Here is a 20919-nt window from a genome sequence, read left to right as displayed (position 1 = left end):
ACTCAAAAATGTTATCAGGTGTATAAATACTTAACCAAACTACTAACATAACTCTGTGTATCTTATGTTAGAAATAGAAGGAAGTTTTTCATACAATAGGCCTAGGTCAATCATTTCTGCTAAAATGTGCCTCAAAAAAGGCAAATGGGGTTCCTAAAATTCCTAAACAAAAAGTATTTTTATGTCCATTATTGCATAATAAACCAGTAACTGGATAAGAAAAAAATACAAAAGATAACTGTCAATCTTTACCAATTTATTTTATACAAAACAGTAGCAATGTAGAATATGGGAATCGTCTTCCGCTGCCACACACGCAAGTTGTGAACATTCCAAGCCAATGTATACAATTTGGAGGGGAAGGCTAAACAATAGCATCAACCACGCTACTGAACATAGGAATTTTTCATTTAAAAAGATTAAAAATTAGATAGCAATGTCTTCTTAATATTGCTCTCATCATTGAAGACTGAGGAAAAATAAAAAGTGACTTTATAAGTTTTTTAAAAAAGAGGCAATGGGGGAAAAAACCAAGAGGCTGCTACAACACTGCCATACAGTCAAACCATCATACTTCAACATTTGCATACTTGATAGCAGCATTATTTTTACTGAACCGTGTGCAACTACATGTAGAAACACATCAAAGCAAAATATCATGGCAGTTATCAATCAAGATCCAAAAAGAAAAAAACAAACAAAAAAATAACTCTAGGATGAACACACTATAAGAACATTTATGGAGAAAGAATCAATATCTACATTCTTGGACTGTTCCATTCTGCCCCAATAAAAGTGTCAATTCAACTGTCAACTGTGGATTTTTGGCGGATTTGAGTTTTTCCAGTTCTTATGATACTGCATGCTTGGAACAAAGGGGGTCATAATAAATCCTTCTACACAATGAACTTTATAGGTAGACAGCTGAAAATAAATTTACTACTTGTAAACACACACAAAAAAAAATACAAGATTTTTTTGTATCTTTAAACAATCAGTGCTTCCAAAAGCCCATTATCTTCTATATCGACCTCTCTCCCCTCGGTCTCTGTCTCGATCACATAATCGCTCTCTTTCTCTCTCTCTATCACGTCCTCTATCTCGCTCTCTGTCTCGTCTGTTATCTCTAGGGCGGTCTCGCTCTCGTTCCCGATCTCTTTCACGGGGTCTACTTCTCCGGCCACTGACAACAGCTTGTGTGCGACGAAGGAAATCATCCACCCTCATATCATAATCATGCTAGAAAAGGGAAGAAATGTGTTAGGTACGTCAAAAATGCAAATAGTGTAAGTGGATCCCTGATTTGAAAAAAAAAATTTATATAAACAATTTTAAAATACAAAAAAAGAAAAAAGTCTCTATATTATAATTGGCGGAGAGAACAATCTAAAGAAATGCGATAATAAATTAATTCACAGAAGGTTAATATGCTGACATGGTTTAGGAAAAGGATGATGTCTCATTAGACATCTACAACAGATTACTCAAATCTCTTTATGCAGTTTTCTACTTAACTTTAATGACTTTTCCATCTGATCCTTTCAATAAGATTTAGGCCAAAGAAATTAGTGATGACCTTCAACTATTATCTATATATACTGCCAATTATGCTAAATGTCATCAATGTTTTTCAGGCACAGGCTAGCTCAACATTTTTCCTCCAATTCTACCAACTTCAATTTTACAAACTGAGAGTATTATGTTCCAGATTTTCTTTCAAACTAAATTGTTACAACTAAGTGATGTGCAAGAAAAGTTGTGGCTGCTCCTAAACTTGGCCTCTGCTCTACTTTAAACTTTCTGCTCTTAGTTCTCAGCTCGTCTTACTGATTTTGGTCTTCTCAAAATTTAGCTGAAATAGGATTCAAAAACACAACCCCACATTACGTTTTATATATGTGATTATATAAGCAGAGAATATGTATACTAACCAAAAAATCACTACATAAAGATCCATAAAATAGAACTTGTTAAAAAGGATAAATACAGTTCAGGAAAACAAATTTTAAAAAATCTTAGACTTCCTATTTTAAAAGCCATGTGATCAGTTACGGGAATTTTTAAGACACCACAACCCATCTAGTCAACTAAGATTTCATTATAGACTGTGTATTTCTTTCTTGTATGCCTAACTGAAAATAAACTACTAATTTAAAGTTTGTGAATCAGTTAACTAGTACCCTCAAATTATTTTACACAATGTTAAAGGTCATGATATGACTTGATTTAGAGAAAATTACTATCTTTATGAGGATAAGGAAATTACTGACAACACATAAAAATGTCTCAAAGGCCAGAAAGCTACTCTGATTCTCACAAATAGGCCCACTCGTCATCTTAAGCTGGAAAATAAAAATATCTTTATTTCGCCCCATACACACTCATCACCATAAGTAGGGAGTGGGAAAAAAATTCTAACTTGCATATCTTACTTAGTTTAACAACAAAACTACCTCTCTAAGGCTATCAATCTTATATGCATATGAATTATGCTTCCAACACCTGCCAGAAGACAATTCCACTTTTTAAAATAAAAGTACCTAATATTAGGGGGAAAAAAAAAAAAGCATTTAATAAACTCAGCCTGTCTAGTTAAAAACCCAGACAACTCAAACTAGAGTCTTTTTTTCATTGGTCCTGTTTTGAAGCCATCAAAAAAAGCTTTCACATCAATCTTATCAAATAATTAACAGAATCAATGAATAAAGGACATACCTGCTACATATCGTAACATCCAGTTATTCTTTGTTAACATCACAATAACCAGAGGTAAAACAATTCATTAGTTACTAGCTTTAACACTTGGTAAAAATAAAAACAAATGACTAAATGAGATTACAGCTTACCAGCTAACTTAATATACACCATCTATCCTACAAAAATTGAATCAGAATACACAAAAAGTTCAGAAATACCTATTAACAATACTAATTACACAGCATAATTACGGTCTCAATATGGAAAGAACATAGCCTAGGTACTACCTAAAAGGGGTTCTATTTGTAGGTGTTTGCCTTAAGCAGTTTGTGATCTGATCAGTAAAATATATTCTACCTATATAATCCAAAGGGGCATAATCAGGCATTTTTAATAAAAACAAACTAGGAATTACTCCAAAATAGTCTGCAGTTTAAGAATATGCAATGGTCTGTCATTCACCACACTGTGGTCTCCCCATATTTAAATTACCTACAGAATTCTAAGTAGTTCCCTCACACCTTTGCCTCCTTGTGCACTTACTACTCGTTTATCTCTGTATCTTGCTTCATGTGGTACTGGATGATGTCCTGAGTAAGGGGGATGAGCTTGAGGAGGTGGAGCATGGTGCTGATAGTAAGGATGGTGTGGAGGTTGTTCCATTCCTGGGTAAGGGGGCTAAAAAAGGAAAACCATTCCCATTAAGAATCTACCGAATACTCTTGTAAACAAGCCATTCTTAGAAACCTTCATCCAAAATGCCAATCCCAAACAAGTGAATCTGTACTAGACATTTATTTTATGGCATTAAGGTGTTTCAAAATATTCTTTTTGTTTGTTGAAAATTACACATCTTCTAAGACAAAACATGTTTATACTTTTCTACTCCTATCATATAAATACTAAGGGAAATAGCAAACCCTCACATGGTGCTTACTGTGAGCCAGGGATTGTTCTAAGCACTTTACTAGTCTCATTTAATTCTCACAACCTTATGAAATAGATACTATTGTTCCCAGTTTACAAAAGGGAAAACTGAGGCAACAAGGAATTAAGTAACCTGCTTATAGTCACACTACTGTTAAGTGGTGAAGCAGACATACGGCATCAGGCATCCTAGTTCTACAACTGGTAAACTGGTTAACCACTTTGTATGTTCTACTCTTAAAAACTTCAACAGGCCTGGTGTGGTGGCTCATGCCCACATCCCAATGCTTTGGGAGGCTGAGGGAAAAGAATCCCTTAAGCCAGGAGTTGGAGACTAACTTGGGTAACAGAATGAGATCCTGTCTCTATAAAAAATTAGCCAGGCACAGTGGCATGTGCTGTAGTCCCACCTACTCAGGAAACTGAGGCAGCAGGACCACTTGTGCCCATGAGTTCAAGACTGCACAGAGCTATGATCACACCACTGCATTCCAGCCTGGGAGACCAAATGAGACCCTGTCTCTTTTAAAATAATAATAATAATTAAAAAAAAAAAAAAAAAAAGGTCCAGGAGCAAATTACCTTTTAAATGCCATTAAAAAATGAATAGAGGGTAAATTAAAGATTACTTTCACAGTTACTATCAAGATCATATATTAACTTTTTAAAATTTCCTAGAATATAAGGGAAAAAGTCTCATAATCATCTGCATACAATAGTATAAAACTGTATACCTTAAAGAGACACAAAAGTCAGATGAAGAGGCCATATAACATATAGCATTTAAAATAAAGAGATAAATTAAAATGTAAGAAAACAGTAGAAGCTAAACTTCCAGGTTTTTATTTCTTGAAAATTAATGCTTCAGCTATCTTCAATATCTTAAAATATACTCTAAGAAGACAAGTCTTCTTAAAGGAAATAGTTAAAAAGCAGGAATAATCAGGGTTTAATTAATCTTATTTTACACAGAAAATTTAGTGAATATTAGATCAGGCACTATGCTAAACTTAACATGTACTTTGTAAATTTATCTTCTTGACAGTGAGAATGACACTACTACATTAAATGTTAAGCTATACCAGGACAATCACGATGTCAATTTCATTCACCATGACATAATCAGAACAAGCACAGTGCCTTCCACAGAGTAAGTACTAAATATTATATTTGATAAGCCAACTACGGAATTTTACAGATGAGAAAAACTAAGAGTTGTATTAAGAAATTTACCCAAGGTCACAGAGATGGGAAGAAAAATATATCTGAACCCAAGCAGACTTTGCACTACTAATCACTACCATAATACGCTATTACAGTTCTGAAGCCTATACTCACAAATGAGCTTTTGGTCTTTAGTTTGAAAGACAGCATACAATTATTTATCACCAAAAATCTGTATTTTAAGTCTTTTTGAGATGGAGTTTCCCTCTGTTGCCCAGGCTGGAGTGCAGTGGCACTGTCTCAGCTCACTACAACCTCTGCCTCCTGGATTGCAAGCAATTCTCCTGCCTCAGCTTCCCTGTGTAGCTGGGACTATGGGCACGCGCCACCACACCCAGCTAATGATTTTTGTATTTTTAGTAGAGACGAGGTTTCACCGTGTTGGCCAGGCTGGTCTCGAACTCTTGACCTCAGGTCATCTGCCCGCCTCAGCCTCCCAAAGTGCTAGGATTGCAGGTATGAGCCACGGCGCCCAGCCAGTTTAAGTCTCTTTAATGAGCAACTGTAACAATCATATTCTGAGTAAGCACCTGAAATATCAGAACGGCAAATGAAGTTATGTAACTTATAAAAATAGAATAATACAAACCATTCCTTGCCAAGGTGGTGGTGGTCCCATGTTATGAAATTCCCTCACATAATCATTGTAGGACTAAAATGAAAGATGATAATGTCAATATAATTAAAAATTATCACAGAACTGCAAAATAAATCAGAGCCTGATTTTATCTACATTAAATAGATAAAATGAAATGCTTACCCCATTTAAAAACACATCTCGGCGAACTCCTGAAAATCGTCTGTTGGGAATAAGATTTGTGAAACTAAATTCAGGTAATTCATAAACTAGTTCCAAGAATGTAATTCAAAGCTAGGCAAGAGTGAACCCAACTTACCTGTCTACTTCCTGGTATCGTGGATCCTTTAAATACCCTGTTCAAACATCAAGCATTTTAGTAAATCAAATTTATATTTTTCTATTATGGCATTATAATTAAACCTTCCTTACCACTCGTTTCAATTCTTTCCATGAAATATGTACTTTAAGTGATGTTACTATTATCCCATTTTCAAATTTTCTTCTCAGATTACATGATAATCTAGAAAATAACTAATTATATCATAGAATTGTAAACTGCTAGAGAAGCTTTCATATACGTATCTTCTACGTTCACAGTCCAAATCTTGCTAATCAGAAAATTTCTTCATTCTGCATCACAGAGAAGGTAAGGGCAGAGGAACTATCTTGAACACAGTATGACAGGACTTCCTTAAATGTTTACCTTCCAGCTTGGGTATATGTAGGCCTTACCAAGTAAACCAATAAGCTTTTTAAAATGTAAACTTAAGGGGGAGGGAAAAAATTGCAAAAGTTGCAAAAATGAAGATGTATACACTGAAAATGAAAAATCGATGGTGATTAGAAAAACATTCCTTCCCCTTCTTCTTTTAGTAAGGACCCAACAAATTAAAATGTAGAAACATTTGAGTGGTCATGTTACTGGGGAAAAACTATTTTCACTTTCTACAACAGGACATCCTATTTTGGAAGAATGAGGCTAATCAAGCCACCTGTTACATAATAGTGCTACAACGATCACTAACATCAATCTCCTAACTGCCTAAGTTTCACAAGTGCATCACTGACTCTGTTCTAAATACATGATATCCCTTCTTGAATATAGTTTGCTCTCTCAAACTCCAGTAAGGGATAGATTAATTGAAAAGCTACGTTTAGAGATTACGTACCAAATATTTCCCATTCCTCTCCAAAGACATAAAGATTTTCATGAAAAAGCCTGACAGAATATAAGGTAATTGCTTTTCATAACTACATTTAATCTTAAACACATGTGCAGATAAGTTTCCATTTTTGCAAAATTGGCAATTTCAGGTAATAGGATATGATGAGCTACACTGGAATAGACTGGACAAAAAGGGAAGAATTACACTAATGAGAACTACTAAAATTTCCCAAGATTTAAATAGTCAGGTCCTGAATTTTTTTCACTTTTAAAACTGCAGGATTGTGAGGGTTGTTTATAATTTTTTTATTTTATTTTTTTTCCAATAATTTGAAATCAAATATCTGCAGGATTATAAAATATTAACCTGGTCTCTGGTGAAACTCAGGGGGATAGTCAATCCTTGGTTTCTTTCTGCTGTTATGAATATCATAATCTTCTGGTCGACGCCTACACAAATTAGACACATTAGAAATTAAACCAAAAACTGCTGGGAGAACAAATAGTAAAGTAAGAGTTTCTGACAGAGATAAGTACAAAACATAACCCATTATTTACTTTAACATCTTAATTTTTAGTTTTAAAATTCCTGCATTTTGATTCTCAAATTAATTCCTATAAACCAAACCTTAAATGTATGCTGGAAGTAGATATTCTCTGCCATCTCATACTATGATGAGAAAATTGCAGGCTAATCCAATCAAAACATGTAAATCACATTTTAGCAGTCTAAACAAAAGTAAACAGAGCCATTCTCAAACTAAATACCAGTTTAACAATTAAAACACTTTCCCAAATAAAGTCTCCATTCAGTTGAAAAATAAAAATTAGAAAAACCTATCATCATTGTACAATATGTAACTCTAAAATCTATATATTTAAAATTTATGTCATTTTAGGTTAAGTCTAAACAAAAATTAAGAATTTATTTTTCCTCTGCTTTGCACAAAATTATGATTTTTACATGATCATACAGAAAATTTGATACTTATTAAAAGCAACTTTACAGGAAAGTTTTTAAAATCTTAATAGTTTAAAAAACTAATTTCTTAATATTCCTTAATAACATTTAGTTTTTCTTTCTACATTTAATGACATTTAAGAATTAAGGGAATTTTTTTTTCCAGAGACAATGCCTTGAAATAAAACTGGCTTCTTATAAATCGGCAAGTAATGGGTCAGAATTTTAACAGAGTTCATAAAACTAGTTCAAAATATATTCTTTAGAAGGTGAAATTTTACTGACTACAGAGGGCTGTTCTTTACTGTCTTCCATAAATTGGGTTTACTTAACACATCATTAAATACACTTCAATTTACTTAGCAGCTAATAAAAGTTAAACAAAAAAAAAGTCCAAAATATTTAGAAAATAAATCTTTTTACCCTTAATATCAAATAAAAACTTGATAACAACCTGGCATTCACTAGTTTTCAGCTACTTGTCTGAATACCAACTACTTTCATTAACTTTTTCAACACAGTTCATTCAAACTGCAAAGTTAAGTGCAATAATCCCAAGCCCCCCCAACAGAATAAAAACAGTTGCATCTACAATAAATAATACTAAGAAAATTAAAAGCTGGTTTAAAAAATAAACATACCGCTTTCCTGTAGTTTGGGGAGTGCATTTACGACCGGTATAAAACATGATAGTAACAGTTCATATAGTAGTCCAACTACTGACTTTAAGCTGTAAGCCACATACATAAATGGAGGCCCTGGCAGGCTTGAGAGAAGGTGTAGTGGTGTAATAAGTATAGTTTGCAGTCCATTGCAAAACTGAGGTAAAAACTTCACTTGTATATACTGTATTGCACTGGAAACCTCTTAGTTTAAAACTTCAAAAGACATCTTGGTGCTCAGTCCTTTTAGGCCAAAAATAAGGGGCTCTGCCAGGTTTCCTCCTACCTACTCGACAGTGTCCTTTTTAAGCTCAAAGAAATGGGGACTCTTGTTGGATTATCTGTACCTACCACAGGATGTTTCCACCAAAAGGAAATTTAACCAAAGGTTTCATCCCATCAACCATACATCCAATAGTCTTTAGCAGAATATTTTAGATTTAGCTGTATGCAAATCTACACAGGGGAAGGTGTTGGATAGAAGGGCTTAAATCAGTCCTTTGCAAAGACTTCTCCAATTCTGTAACAAGTTAAACCCCCTTTTTCTGGAAAATGCTGTTTAGTTCATAAAGTAGTGATCAATAACCATGGCGATCCTCTAAAAAACACTTTAAGTCCACAGGTACTGCCAGCATCTGGAAAAGTTGTAAACAGACACAGCAACAGCCCTTCTTTTTGGTTTGTTGCCGGGTCTCCCAGGGCCACTTGATCCCCTTTGGAAAGAACCTATTGTTTTCAGAAGCTCAGCAAGATGTGTGAATTCACTGGGTACATGTTAGAGAATATTTGGCAATAGGATTAACACATCACGGTGATAAAATCTGAAACAGTCCCAATAATGCTCCTCTTGAGTATCAAAATAACTTAAAATATTTTATCCTCTAAATGAGGCGTCATCTTCTGAAAAAATATTAGTGATCCTTTATAAAAGTCCCATATCTGATAAGGCTTATCCAGAGACATACCTGAAAGAAAAGGCTTTTTAAAAAATATTAACAATTTTTGCAAATAAAGACTTCCTCCTCTTCCTCCTTTCTAGCCTGTTCTTAGCAACAAATGCCTACCTCATTTCAATTGTATACATTGTATTATCAGAGTATTATCTAATCTAAACTGGTTATCACTGGTTATACTTTTTTCAGAATAAGGAAAGATCCCCATTTTCCTCTTGAAAAATGACTGAGACCAAGGTGACCATGTGAAATCCTCAATGAAGCCACAAACTAGTCCATGCAGCTTGATTTGAGGATTTTCTCTTTCTTCTTTACCGCAGGACAAACTTTTGACGAATCATATTCCTCCATCATGTTATTCTGATACATGTGCCTATTATCAGTCCAAAGAACGTTTCTAACCTTCCCACATCCCGGACTGGTTCTCGACGGGATGGACGTCCTCGTGATCTGGGCTGAGAATGCATTCTTCTCTTGTGACGCATTTTATGAATGACCTGATACAAGTCAATACTTTCATCGGGGGGAAACAGAAGACAAAGTTGGGTTCCACATTCAAGTTCAATTTCCTAGAATAGGAAAGCAGGAATTTATAAAACAAAAACAGACCCTTTCAACAGACTTGTACTTTCCTGATGTACCAGAACAAAAACTGACTTGGAGGTTTTGTTCCCAAGTTGATGATCATATGCAATTCCAGTAAGATTTCCAGATTTATGAAACATTTCAAAAGTGTTTTGTGTATTTATATAAAGGGTAAAAATCGAAAGTGTAGAATCGCCAAAATTAAATACACAAATGCAGTTGCTTAAAATTCTGTGACAATCACCCTCTGAAAAGAAGGGACTATTTCTTTGTGCAAAATACAAAAATACCAGGACAAAGTCATTTAATACAATGGAGAAAAAAACACATGTTAGTGTGTGTACCAACAACTTTGATAATTATGATCTAAGTGCACTGAAATACATTAGATTTACCACAAAGGCAGACCAATCTATGGGCTCTTTAAAATTAAATCATTTTCAGTTATTTGTAATAGAAAAAGTGAAAACATTTTTACTTATGAGCAATAAAATGTCATATTGCTTTTGTGTGGCCAGGCACAGTGGCTCATGCCTGTAACTCCAGCACTTTGGAAGCCCCAGGCAGGTGGATGGCTTGAGGCCAGGAGTTTGAGATCAGCCTCGCAAAATGGTGAAACCCGTCTTGACCAAAAATACAAAAATTTGCCACTCTCATAACCTGGTCTCCAAAAAAATTAAAATTAAAAAATAAAATAAAACTTCTAGTTCAGAATTACATGTGACAATTACAAGGGTCAAAGGTTTTGGTTTTCAATTACTCTACATTTTCAATTCCATTTGTAGACTTGAAAACCTGAGTACATATATTTAATCTTTTCAGAAAGCTGCTTTCTACTCAGAAAACTTTAGCACATATACTAAATGGCAATTCTAAAATGTATTACAGAAACTGAAGAATCTGTTAAACAGTGATAATATAGTTAAAAAATTTTTTTAATCTGGCAAATTCTCTTTAGAAATATTTCTTCAATTATATCAAATGAAAGTACCATACAAAGCTGCCTATATTTCAACATTAATGGATGTCTTATTAGTCTTAATCAGTTATTATCAACTTTAGATAAAACTATTTTTTCAAATTCTCACATGATCTCAGATGGTTAAAACAAATACATCAATGAAGACCTCTAAAAGGGTCGATTAAATGTGCTTCTTAAAGAATCAATTAAAACCACAAACCTGTCCATCACGTCCGATCTTTACTGGTTTATGTTCATTCCAAGGATTGGTGAGATGAGCCGACTTAGTGAAGGGTAATTCACGCCTAAATACAAAGTAATATCAATTACATTCTTCTGCAGAATCCTTTAAGGACCTTACACTACTTCTAGCAGTGAATTCCTGTATTAATTGTAACTTAAATATGACTAAAATTTTAAAAGTCACTTACAGTGGTTGAGTTTATTCCCTACAGAAAGCCTCTTCAGAGACTTTTTCCATATTCTCCGGTTTTCTAAAAAAAACTTAAGAGCAAGGGCTTGAGAACCAAGATAACCTGGGGCTTAAACCCCAGCCTGCTCTCTTCTCTGAGCCTGAATCTATTCCTTTGATAAAAAAGAATATCACCATCTACTTTATAGTTGTTTTACGCAGTTTGCAAATGAAATGACACATAAAATATTCAGCATATCCCTTTCCTCTACGACCTCAAAAAACTTAAAACTGACCAAAAAGAAGCTGTACTTTAACCCAGCTATTAAAACCAAATGAAAAGAGAGGTGTCCCCTATTCTCAGTTGGAGGCTGCTTTCCCTGTTCAAGTGTACTCCCTCATTCAATATGGCAATATTCTTCACCACCCATAGAATGGCTTGAGTTGTGCAATAAATTATTTATAAATGCATATATTTATATTAATTATGCCCTTTACTGAAACTCAAAGGCAGTATCTACATAATTTAAATATTAAAAACCTGGTTTTAAGATCTCTGAGCCATAGGACAAAATGGTCTCACCAAACTTAAAAAGATACCTTGTATTTTTATAGTGCTTTGTCAACCTAACACAATGTCACATGAATACAAAGATGACACAAAATCAACAGTTGTTAGCTGCCAAGATATAATTGTAAATTAACAGTATTTAAGGTTTTATCTGCCTGTGCATAAAACAAATAATGCCAAAATAAATAAATACTTTAAAGAACTATTCACTGTACCTACAACACAAATGAAACTGTTCAGCCAAAGGACATACAAAGACGAGAAAGATAAAAGAGTTTGTATCCCTAACCTTTCTTCCATAGCCATCAAAGAAAAAAAAAAAAAACAAACAAGCACACACAATTTTCAAAGAGAATGGGTACTATGTGCACAATACAGAAGATTTGTTTTGTTTTTAATAAGAGTGGTCATGTCTATTTTCAAAGAAAGAAAAATAATCACAAAATGCTTCATGAAAGAAGTGGTACATGAGTTAAGCTTGAAAGAAAAATAACCTTAAAGCCTTATGTAGAGAACTAAGGCAGGAATACATCTGAAACAAAGCGAACGGCTAGAACAGAGGTATAATAGAAAAAGGAAAACATAAGTAACTTCACCCAGTGAATATGCCACATAACCTTACATGAATTTTCTTGAAAGTGAATACTGACTGCTCAGATCTTTCTTTAAATTTAATTTTTTAGAGATTGGATCTCACTATTTGCCTTGGCTGGTTGCGAACAAATGGGCTCAAGCAATCCTCCCACCTCAGCCTCCCAAAATGCTAGGATTACAGGTGTGAGCCACCACACCTGGCCTGAATGCTCAGATCTTATATAACTTTTTTTAAACCTCAGGAAAAACTTTGACATTTTCCAAGGAAACAAGTATTTTAGAGTTAAACTAACAAGGTGGTATGTTCTGTGATGGTAGTGATATATATATATATACATGGAAGAGTGGTCAGTGAGTAATGAAAATACCCACTAAGTATCACTTAAAAGCTTGGTTTCTTTTTCTAATATACACCTTACTTCACCCATCAAGAGTGAGTCAAAAATACTGAATTTTTTTTTTCCCCTTTTCAGGATGTCAGAAGACTAGAACAAGTCCACACCAAAGCTTGAATATCTAGAGGCAGATATCTAGTTTTCTTTGTATTCTGTTCAATAATTTAAAATTTTCTTCTAATTGCCAGTTTAAAACAGTTATAGGAAAAGAATAAATGAAAATCTACAGCCAACAAAATATAAGAAGGTTATAAATTAATGGGATTATCACTGTTATTTAAATATCAGCAAGTAAATACCCATGATCCAAGTAGAAGTAAAAGTATAGGCCAAGCTAGATGTATCATTTGGGGTTGAGATTCTTTGGTGGCACTGGTTCCAACTATATTCAAGAGACATCTGTGCACTGTTTCAACACAGTTAATCTCAGCCAGAACAACACAGAAAACTGTGAAGTCTGAGGCAAAACAGGGCTCAGAATTAAGAAAATGGAAGGGTCTGTGATCCATGTATCCTTCTTACTTTATCCTTTCTTCTCAGATCGCAATCACAGAACCACCAAATAGTTACCTTCGAGCAGCTATGTTATGAAGCATACAGATACAACTTATCTTTACTGTGAGTTCTTTGAGAACATGTAAGGGACTCTCTTACCTAAGTGGTTCTGCAAATAAGGCAAATTTAACAAAACAATGTAAAATTGTGCACAGTTTTTTGTTTTGTTTTGAGACAGTCTCACTCTGTTACGCAGGCTGGAGTGCAGCAGCATGATCTTGGCTTGCTGCAACCTCCACCTCCTGAGTTCAAGCGATTCTCATGCCTTAGCCTCCGATGTAGCTAGACTACAGGCATGCGTCACTACATCTGGCTAATTTTTGCATTTTTAGTAGAGATGGGGTTTCACCTTGTTGGCCATGCTGGTCTCGAACTCCTGGCCTCAAGTGATCCACCCACCTCAGCCTCCCAAAGTGCTGGGATTACAGGCATGAAGCACTGTGCCCAGCCATGCAGAGGCTCTTATAGGCTGGACAGTAGTTTGTTGATTAATGCTAAAAAGAAAAATGGACGCCGGGTGCGGTGGCTCATGCTTGTAATCCCAACACTTTGGGAGGCTGAGATGGGCGGATCACCTGAGGTCAGGAGTTCGAGACCAACCTGACCAATATGGAAAAACCCCGTCTCTACTAAAAATACAAAATTAGCTGGGCATGGTGACACACGCCTGTAATCCCAGCTATTAGGGAGGCTGAGGCAGGAGAACCGCTTGAACCTGGGAGGCCGAGGTTGCGGTGAGCCAAGATCGTGCCATTGCACTCTAGCCTGGGCAACAAGAGTGAAACTCCATCTCAAAAAAAAAAAAGAAAAATGGACAGACTCTAAATGAAAAGAGAAATGGGTTATTTGGAATGGATATGAAAGGAATATAACATCTAGTCAGTAAATGTAACTCTGGATGAACAATATTTCATAGATTATGCCTTATTTTGAGCTAATTACAGGTGGCAACCTTAGTAAGTCACTTTTTATGCCTCCCTCTCTTTAGCAGCTAAAATGACACTTAATCTGGTCGCAATCTTCCATGTGCCTACCAACTACCTGAACCATCAGGAATTTAACAGGTTTGAGGTGGGTCTCAAGATTCTGCATTTTAACAATCAGATGCTACTGATACAAGTGATCCAGTGATCACATGTAAAGAAGCTTAAGTCTAGTTACTATTATATCCAAAGCGTATTTAAATAGAAACCTAGTAACTATTATATTGAGAAAGAAAAATATATTAACAGCAGTTAGTTATTGATAGCAAAGTCCTTAGCATTTGTATTTATTAAATTTAAGTTATTTTAATTTTGAGACCCAAACGCAATTCTCAGTATACACAGAGAATTTAAACTCAGAGTTCAAATGACTTATCTAAGGAAAATTATCAATGTTAGAAATATCACATGCCCTCCAGAACTGTGAAGTATCGCAAAATTACTCTTGAATAGAACTTACGAGTATTAAAAAAATTAAAACTATAGTTTTATTATGTAAAAATACTATTTCTAGGTAAACCCATAAACTTACTTTAAAATAATAAAAGCCCTTTACTGCCCATGATTTTACATCTCATGTTAGTAGGATAGACAATTTGAGTCTGTCTACCTCTTCAGTTGCTTGATACATTTCAAACAAGTCAGTAGAATAGTAAGTCAATGAAGAATATGAAGAATGAATAATCCATGAAAAATTAAATTCATCTTAAGAAACAAATTTCCTTATCAATAATGTAAAAATGAAGGTTAACAGAACAAATAACATTCAAAACAAAATCTGCTGCAACCCACGTAAAAATGGGCAATTATTTTCTCTCCTGTTCTCAAGAAAGCAACACCTGCAAATGTTACATTACAATGTTTCCGCTAGCCTTTACAGAGTAGTCACATACACACACAAAATAAAAATAAATAAAAATGTGCATCTCTCTGCTGAAAAACAATCACTCCCTTTCCCTATAAATTGTCACCAGATTTTCAACTTTAATTTTGATTTCAAAAAAATTTAAATTTATATTTTAAAATCCCTGGGGGTAATAGAGAGGAGGTGGGAGATAGTACTAACAGTCTCACCACCTAACACTGCATTCCAATACCGTAATTATGGATTTTTTCATGTTATACCTTTCTATGCTGATATGTGCAAGATTACTTCCACATATATTTAACAAACTATAATCTGTTTAATCTTCTATTTCAAAGAATTTAGATGATTTCCAACTCTTCCCCACAGAAAGTAATAATGGGATGAGTATTTTTTCTGCACATAGCTTTTTGCTATGCTATTATCAACCTAATACAATTATGTGTCACTTAATGACAGGGATACACTCATCAGGTGATTTCATTGTGTGAACATCACAGAATGTACTTACACAAACCTAAACGGTATAGTCTACTACATACCTAGGATATATGGTATGACCTATTTCTCCTAGCCTACAAATCTGCACAGCATGTTACTGTATTTAATAGCGTAGGTAACTGTAACACAATGAAAATACTTGTGTATCTAAACATAGAAAAGGTACAGTAAAATATGGTATTACAGGTACCTCTTACGAATCCTACAGTCTTATGGGACAAGATTCTTTCTTGATGGATATCACTACGCAGCAAGTGACTGTATGCTATTTGTAATATATCACCCCTCTATCTTCACAGCTCCTCACTATCCTACAATAAACGTTTAGGCTGACTCACATTCATTCATTCTTATCCATCTTTGCCCTTTGTTCTTCTCTTTTCCTAACCATCTCCTTCATAAAAAAAGGTAGCTCCCTATCCCACTCACACAACCACATGCCCTCCTCACCCGCCCCGCCCATAGTTTGTTTCCATGCTCTTCTTGACTTAGGCTGCTTTCTTTCATATGCATAGCATTTTTCTTTTTTTTTCATCCAACTCCTTCATGCTCATCAAGATCTAATACCTAAAAACAACTTAAAACTCACAAAGTAACCATCTCCTTTCAGACACTTTTTAACTAAAATTAATTTTATAGGTAACAGATTTGTGTATGCCACATAAAGATCACTTAAATAATGAGCTTCTTGTGTACAATAATTCAGTATGCAGTAGGGACCTAAAAATAGTGACAACTCAGTGTTCAAAATAAGCCTGATTATTTTTCTAATAAATATAGTTAAATCTTTATTCAGTTTTAAAAGATCACAATGGCAACTAAACATCATTTGCTAACCTCCTTAAAAAATACTGTCCACAACTAAACTAGTTACCTCCAAAATTGTTAGCCAAGTCAGAGCACTTATTCCACAATAGCTAAGTGACATGTTAAATCACTAAAATTATACAGATATGCCTGACATTTCAAGCAATTGTCCAATTCATTTACTGCTGTATTACTAATATACAAAACAAATCAAATACATAAAACTTCAGACTTAATACACCTTTGTTGGGTCCCACATTAAAGATACTGAATAAGCTAAGATATGCATATGATGATGTTTTTACTTTAACACATTATTCTAAACTGGCAGCGTTTTCAAAACTTCAGTTATCTATACTCAAGTGTTAATTTACCTGCAAATCCAGTCAATTTTAAAGACACCTCCCAGCATTTTAGCACTCATTCCTGCTGGAAGCACCCAGTGTATAGGAGATCCTCCGTGATGTGATTCTGAAGAAAGTCTTGCAAACCCTAAGAGAATCATATCATAATATGTAGACACTAATATAATTAATGTTTTTATATGTCCAAATTATTTTTATTCTTACCTTGAAATTTTCCACTCTCTCTGACAGAAAATATTAAGATAACACTCCTTGCAGATCTAAATGCAAGATTTAATTTCTTCTCATTTACAGGGAGCGTGGACCATACACCCTATATAAATAACATAAAGACCACAAAGTGAAATTAATTACCAACTCTTTTGTGTTTCCAGTTATGTCTGCAAAAAACAAACAACCAAAAAAACTACATATTTTGGTGTGCTTTCAATTTAAGTAAGCTATAATGAAGAAAGATTTTATTTATCAGCTGTCAAAATAATAAAAACCTAAGGGAAAAAATGTAGACAATTACCAATTTTACAAAATTATTAAAGCAACTAGTAAACACATGGAGACGAGGTTCAAATCTAAGGGACTAGAATTCTACATACTGAAACCAACCACCTACAATTATTTTAATATTACAACGATTTACTGTGGTAAATACATCCTGTTTGAAGGTGAACTGCAACTTAGAAGTTTGTCTTCTTGAAAAACTGTGCCTAATCAAATAATTAAAAATTACTGTATTAGTCAAGAATCTAGCATTTTTCTATTTAACTTCGTTTTTTTAAAGCAGTTTTTAAGTTCAAATTTTTAGGTATCAATAGTTTGACTGAAAAGGCCTATGTTCTACCTAGAGCTGGAAGATATTTGTTAATTTCTAAAGCATTTTAACCAATTCTTCATTCATAAAAGATAAAAAGAAATGGAATAATAAGGCAGATGCCATCATTCAGCTCACACCAATCTGCTCATACAAATGACATCTCATTCAAACTAAGTGCTTATAGTTGTTCCTCAATCTCTGTTGGGGTCTGGTTCCAGGACCCATGCAGATACTAAAATCTGAGGATGCTCAAGTCCCTTATATAAAATGGCATAGTATTTGCATATAACCTATGCATACACTCCATATACTTTAAATCACCTCTAGAATACTTATACCTAATACAATGTAAATGCTATGTGAACAGTTGTTATACTGTGTTTAAGTTTGTATTTTCTGTTGTGTTATTTCTCATTCCTTTTTCTCCTATTATTTCAATCCAGTTAGTTAAATCGAAAGATGGGGAATCCTGTGGATACCGAGGGCTAAGTGTACTTCTGCCTAAATCCACTTAAGCTAGAGAGCAGAATAAGGCTATTTGGTGTAGTTTCCTTCGGTTTGTAAAGTTTTATGGGTAGTCCTTAAGTTAGAAATATAGAATATTGACAAAAATATCGTTAGAAAAATGTCTAACTTTAGTTTTAAGTTTCTGAAAAATCAGTTGAAACTGTACAGTTACTCAATTTAAACCAAGAATAGCAAAACATTATAACAGCTAGTATAACACACAAATGTAGTTTTGTAGCCAAACATAAAAAGAAAATTACTGTCTTACAACATCCTACAGCAACTATGCATATCCTTTTTGCAAAGTCTGGAGTGGGCCTTTAAGCTAATTCTTCCTTTTTCTTCTAAACACCAATGATCTTAATTTTAAAAAATAAAACTCTCCATAAAAGAATGATTTCAAAAGAACTTCAAAGTATTCATCAACCATCAACATAAAACAGTAATTGGTTAACTAGAGGTACTTTTAGAAGTGTTAGCACAATAAACCAGCCACTGAGGAAGTACAAAAACAAAAATCAACAGAAACAGGATCTTTTACAGCAAAAAGTTAAACTGTATAGCCTTCAACATTTAATATTCTGACTCCTAAAATCATCTTAAAAAAAAAAAGAAAACTCAAATTACAAGTAGGCTGCCTGACTACAACCCAGATCCTAAGTGGTAATTGCAATGTAGACCTTTAAAGCCGTAATGAAAACCGTAATACCTATGCTACTTGATACAATACAAGTCTACTTTCCCATTTAAAAATTTTAATACTAGGATAGTTTCAACAGAACTGATGCTAATACCTTAGCTTTGGCAAGAGACACATTCTCATGGTTGTTACTCTTTATGAGGAAAAATCTTGCATCCTGAAGCACATATTTGAGTTTACTGGTTTGATCTGAAAAAAAGAAACCCAAATCAATTAACCACAGGCCATTATCACACAAAGGGATCAAAACTGTACTAATTGAAATTAGCCCTCCACAACCCAGCTAAACTTTTAAAACAATCACCCATTCAACCTGGAAAGCTAAGCCACGACATGTAATAAAGCAAAGCTAAGAAAAGACAACCAGCATACTGCAAGAAAGTAAACCTAACCTAGTGATGTTCCGATATATCAAATCCATATTTAAGTATGAAAATGGTTACCAAGTTTTACAGATTTTCTTACTCAGATTCAACAGTGATAATAGACCATTATATACATAAATACACATACACACACATCTATATATAACACATACACACGTACACACATACACCCATCCCATTTTGTCCAAAAACTACAATATCCTGAAATGTTTGCTATTATTCTAAAAGATACGCAGTAAGAAGCAGACAGAGAGCTTTCAATGTAAGATATTATTTTTTGCTTCATGTAATATATCGGAACATTACTACATTAAAAGCAGCTATTAATGGAGAACCAATAAGGCAAAATAATAACTGTGCAGCATGCAATGAAAACAATTTCAAATTTAAATGATACCTTTTCGGACAGCACGAACGGAAGATGATAATTTCTCATGCTTCTTTTCTGAACCTGTATTTAGCCAAAGTACATTTGTTCAGATTGAGCTTTAATAGAGATAAGACAAAATTTCTACAGTCTTGTCACATAAAATTCTCATTCAAGACAAATTATTCTTCCTGGCGCACCCACACACACAAAAAAACTTCTCAATGTGTACGAGTGTTTTTGCTTTTTGGGTTGTTTGGATTTTTTTAAAAGTATGTGTTTGAACAGTTTCCCACTCAGAAAACTAGTCACTGAATCATCATCTTCCAAGAAAAAAAAAGTGAAAATTCCACTTAAGCAGTAACAGAACAGGATTAAAATAATAAGAAAAAGCTTAGTTTTCTCTAGAATTATTACACTGAACATGCCAAAAATCAGTACTAATGGACATCAACAAGTTCACACTAAACTACAGCCTCCACACGCTTTCTAAAGCAGATTACATTAGAATCAAGTCAGATATGATCACAAAATGAGAATACCTGCATATGACTCTGATGCAGAGCTTCCACTTCTATCAAAAACAATTGGAGATATGCCTCTAGCTCTCTTCCTTTCCTTCTTTTTCTCATCTAAAAAGAACAAGAGTTTTTTTTTAAAATCACAATATACAAACGAAGAGAAGTAATCAAACAAGAATGTATCATTACATGTCTAGTTTTTGCATAGCCCTTATATTAGTCTGTGCTCCTCTCCTGATCCCTCAATTTCCTAAGAATGTTTTATTTTAAAAATACTGTTTTAAAAGTACAGGCATCTTATTTCTCTCATTAGTTTCAAGCAAATAAAAACAAATGAAATAACTACAAAGTCAGGGCCTTAACTGGCATATATAGGTGACCGTGAATACAGTTTTCCAAGAGGGGGAAAAATTTGCAAAGCAAAAACAATTTCTTTCAAAACTGTGTCCTTTCTACACACCACGTAACACTGTCTTAAGTCCTTATTTTTTAAAACTCCACTACCATTCTTCATCACAATTCCAATTCTGATTCTATCTTAAGAGATGTGATAAACCCCTGAACCCAAAGCTTTACAAATGGAAAAAATATATATACCATAATTAGTGATTCCCTTCTGGTTGTCACTGCTTGTTTTTATGTCTTCTATTTCATTCTCCTTAGCCATTTCCTCCCTGGATTACTGCTCTTATTTTCAAATTCAATTTAAAATTTACCCCTACAATTTTAATGGTAGCCTGTGTATTTCTGTAACAGAGCTGAAAATCTTCAGTAAATAGAAAAGGTTTGGATTACCTGTCATGTAAGAACCAGTCCCAAGCTTAGTTTGGAACTTTATAAGCATATACATGAGGACTTGAAATG

The 20919-nt window shown here is 34.1% G+C and overlaps 1 protein-coding gene across 3 annotated transcripts in view; it reads right to left on the bottom strand.

Annotated features, from left to right (window-relative positions):
- Nucleotides 1-235: 235 nt before the first annotated feature.
- Nucleotides 236-20919, bottom strand: part of YTHDC1 (YTH N6-methyladenosine RNA binding protein C1) — a 36851-nt gene continuing 16167 nt past the window's right edge. Inside the window, exons 5-17 of one of the 3 annotated variants that reach the window (XM_007998565.3) lie at nucleotides 20077-20166; nucleotides 19565-19618; nucleotides 18876-18970; nucleotides 16968-17076; nucleotides 16773-16890; nucleotides 10936-11020; nucleotides 9572-9738; nucleotides 6961-7043; nucleotides 5745-5781; nucleotides 5609-5672; nucleotides 5438-5500; nucleotides 3241-3375; nucleotides 236-1239 (exon numbers count right to left, since the gene is read on the bottom strand). In XM_007998565.3, coding sequence (XP_007996756.2) covers nucleotides 1015-1239; nucleotides 3241-3375; nucleotides 5438-5500; nucleotides 5609-5672; nucleotides 5745-5781; nucleotides 6961-7043; nucleotides 9572-9738; nucleotides 10936-11020; nucleotides 16773-16890; nucleotides 16968-17076; nucleotides 18876-18970; nucleotides 19565-19618; nucleotides 20077-20166 — 1325 coding nt within the window. In that variant the 3' untranslated portion in view covers nucleotides 236-1014. The remainder of the gene's footprint in view (nucleotides 1240-3240; nucleotides 3376-5437; nucleotides 5501-5608; nucleotides 5673-5744; nucleotides 5782-6960; nucleotides 7044-9571; nucleotides 9739-10935; nucleotides 11021-16772; nucleotides 16891-16967; nucleotides 17077-18875; nucleotides 18971-19564; nucleotides 19619-20076; nucleotides 20167-20919) is intronic. The other 2 variants (XM_007998566.3, XM_007998568.3) reach the window with 2 other exon arrangements.

Source organism: Chlorocebus sabaeus, chromosome 7 (genome assembly GCF_047675955.1).
Source record: "Chlorocebus sabaeus isolate Y175 chromosome 7, mChlSab1.0.hap1, whole genome shotgun sequence".
Lineage (NCBI taxonomy): Eukaryota > Metazoa > Chordata > Mammalia > Primates > Cercopithecidae > Chlorocebus > Chlorocebus sabaeus.
The sequence above is the reverse complement of the archived record's forward strand: the minus strand, read 5'-3'. Positions and strand labels throughout refer to the sequence as shown.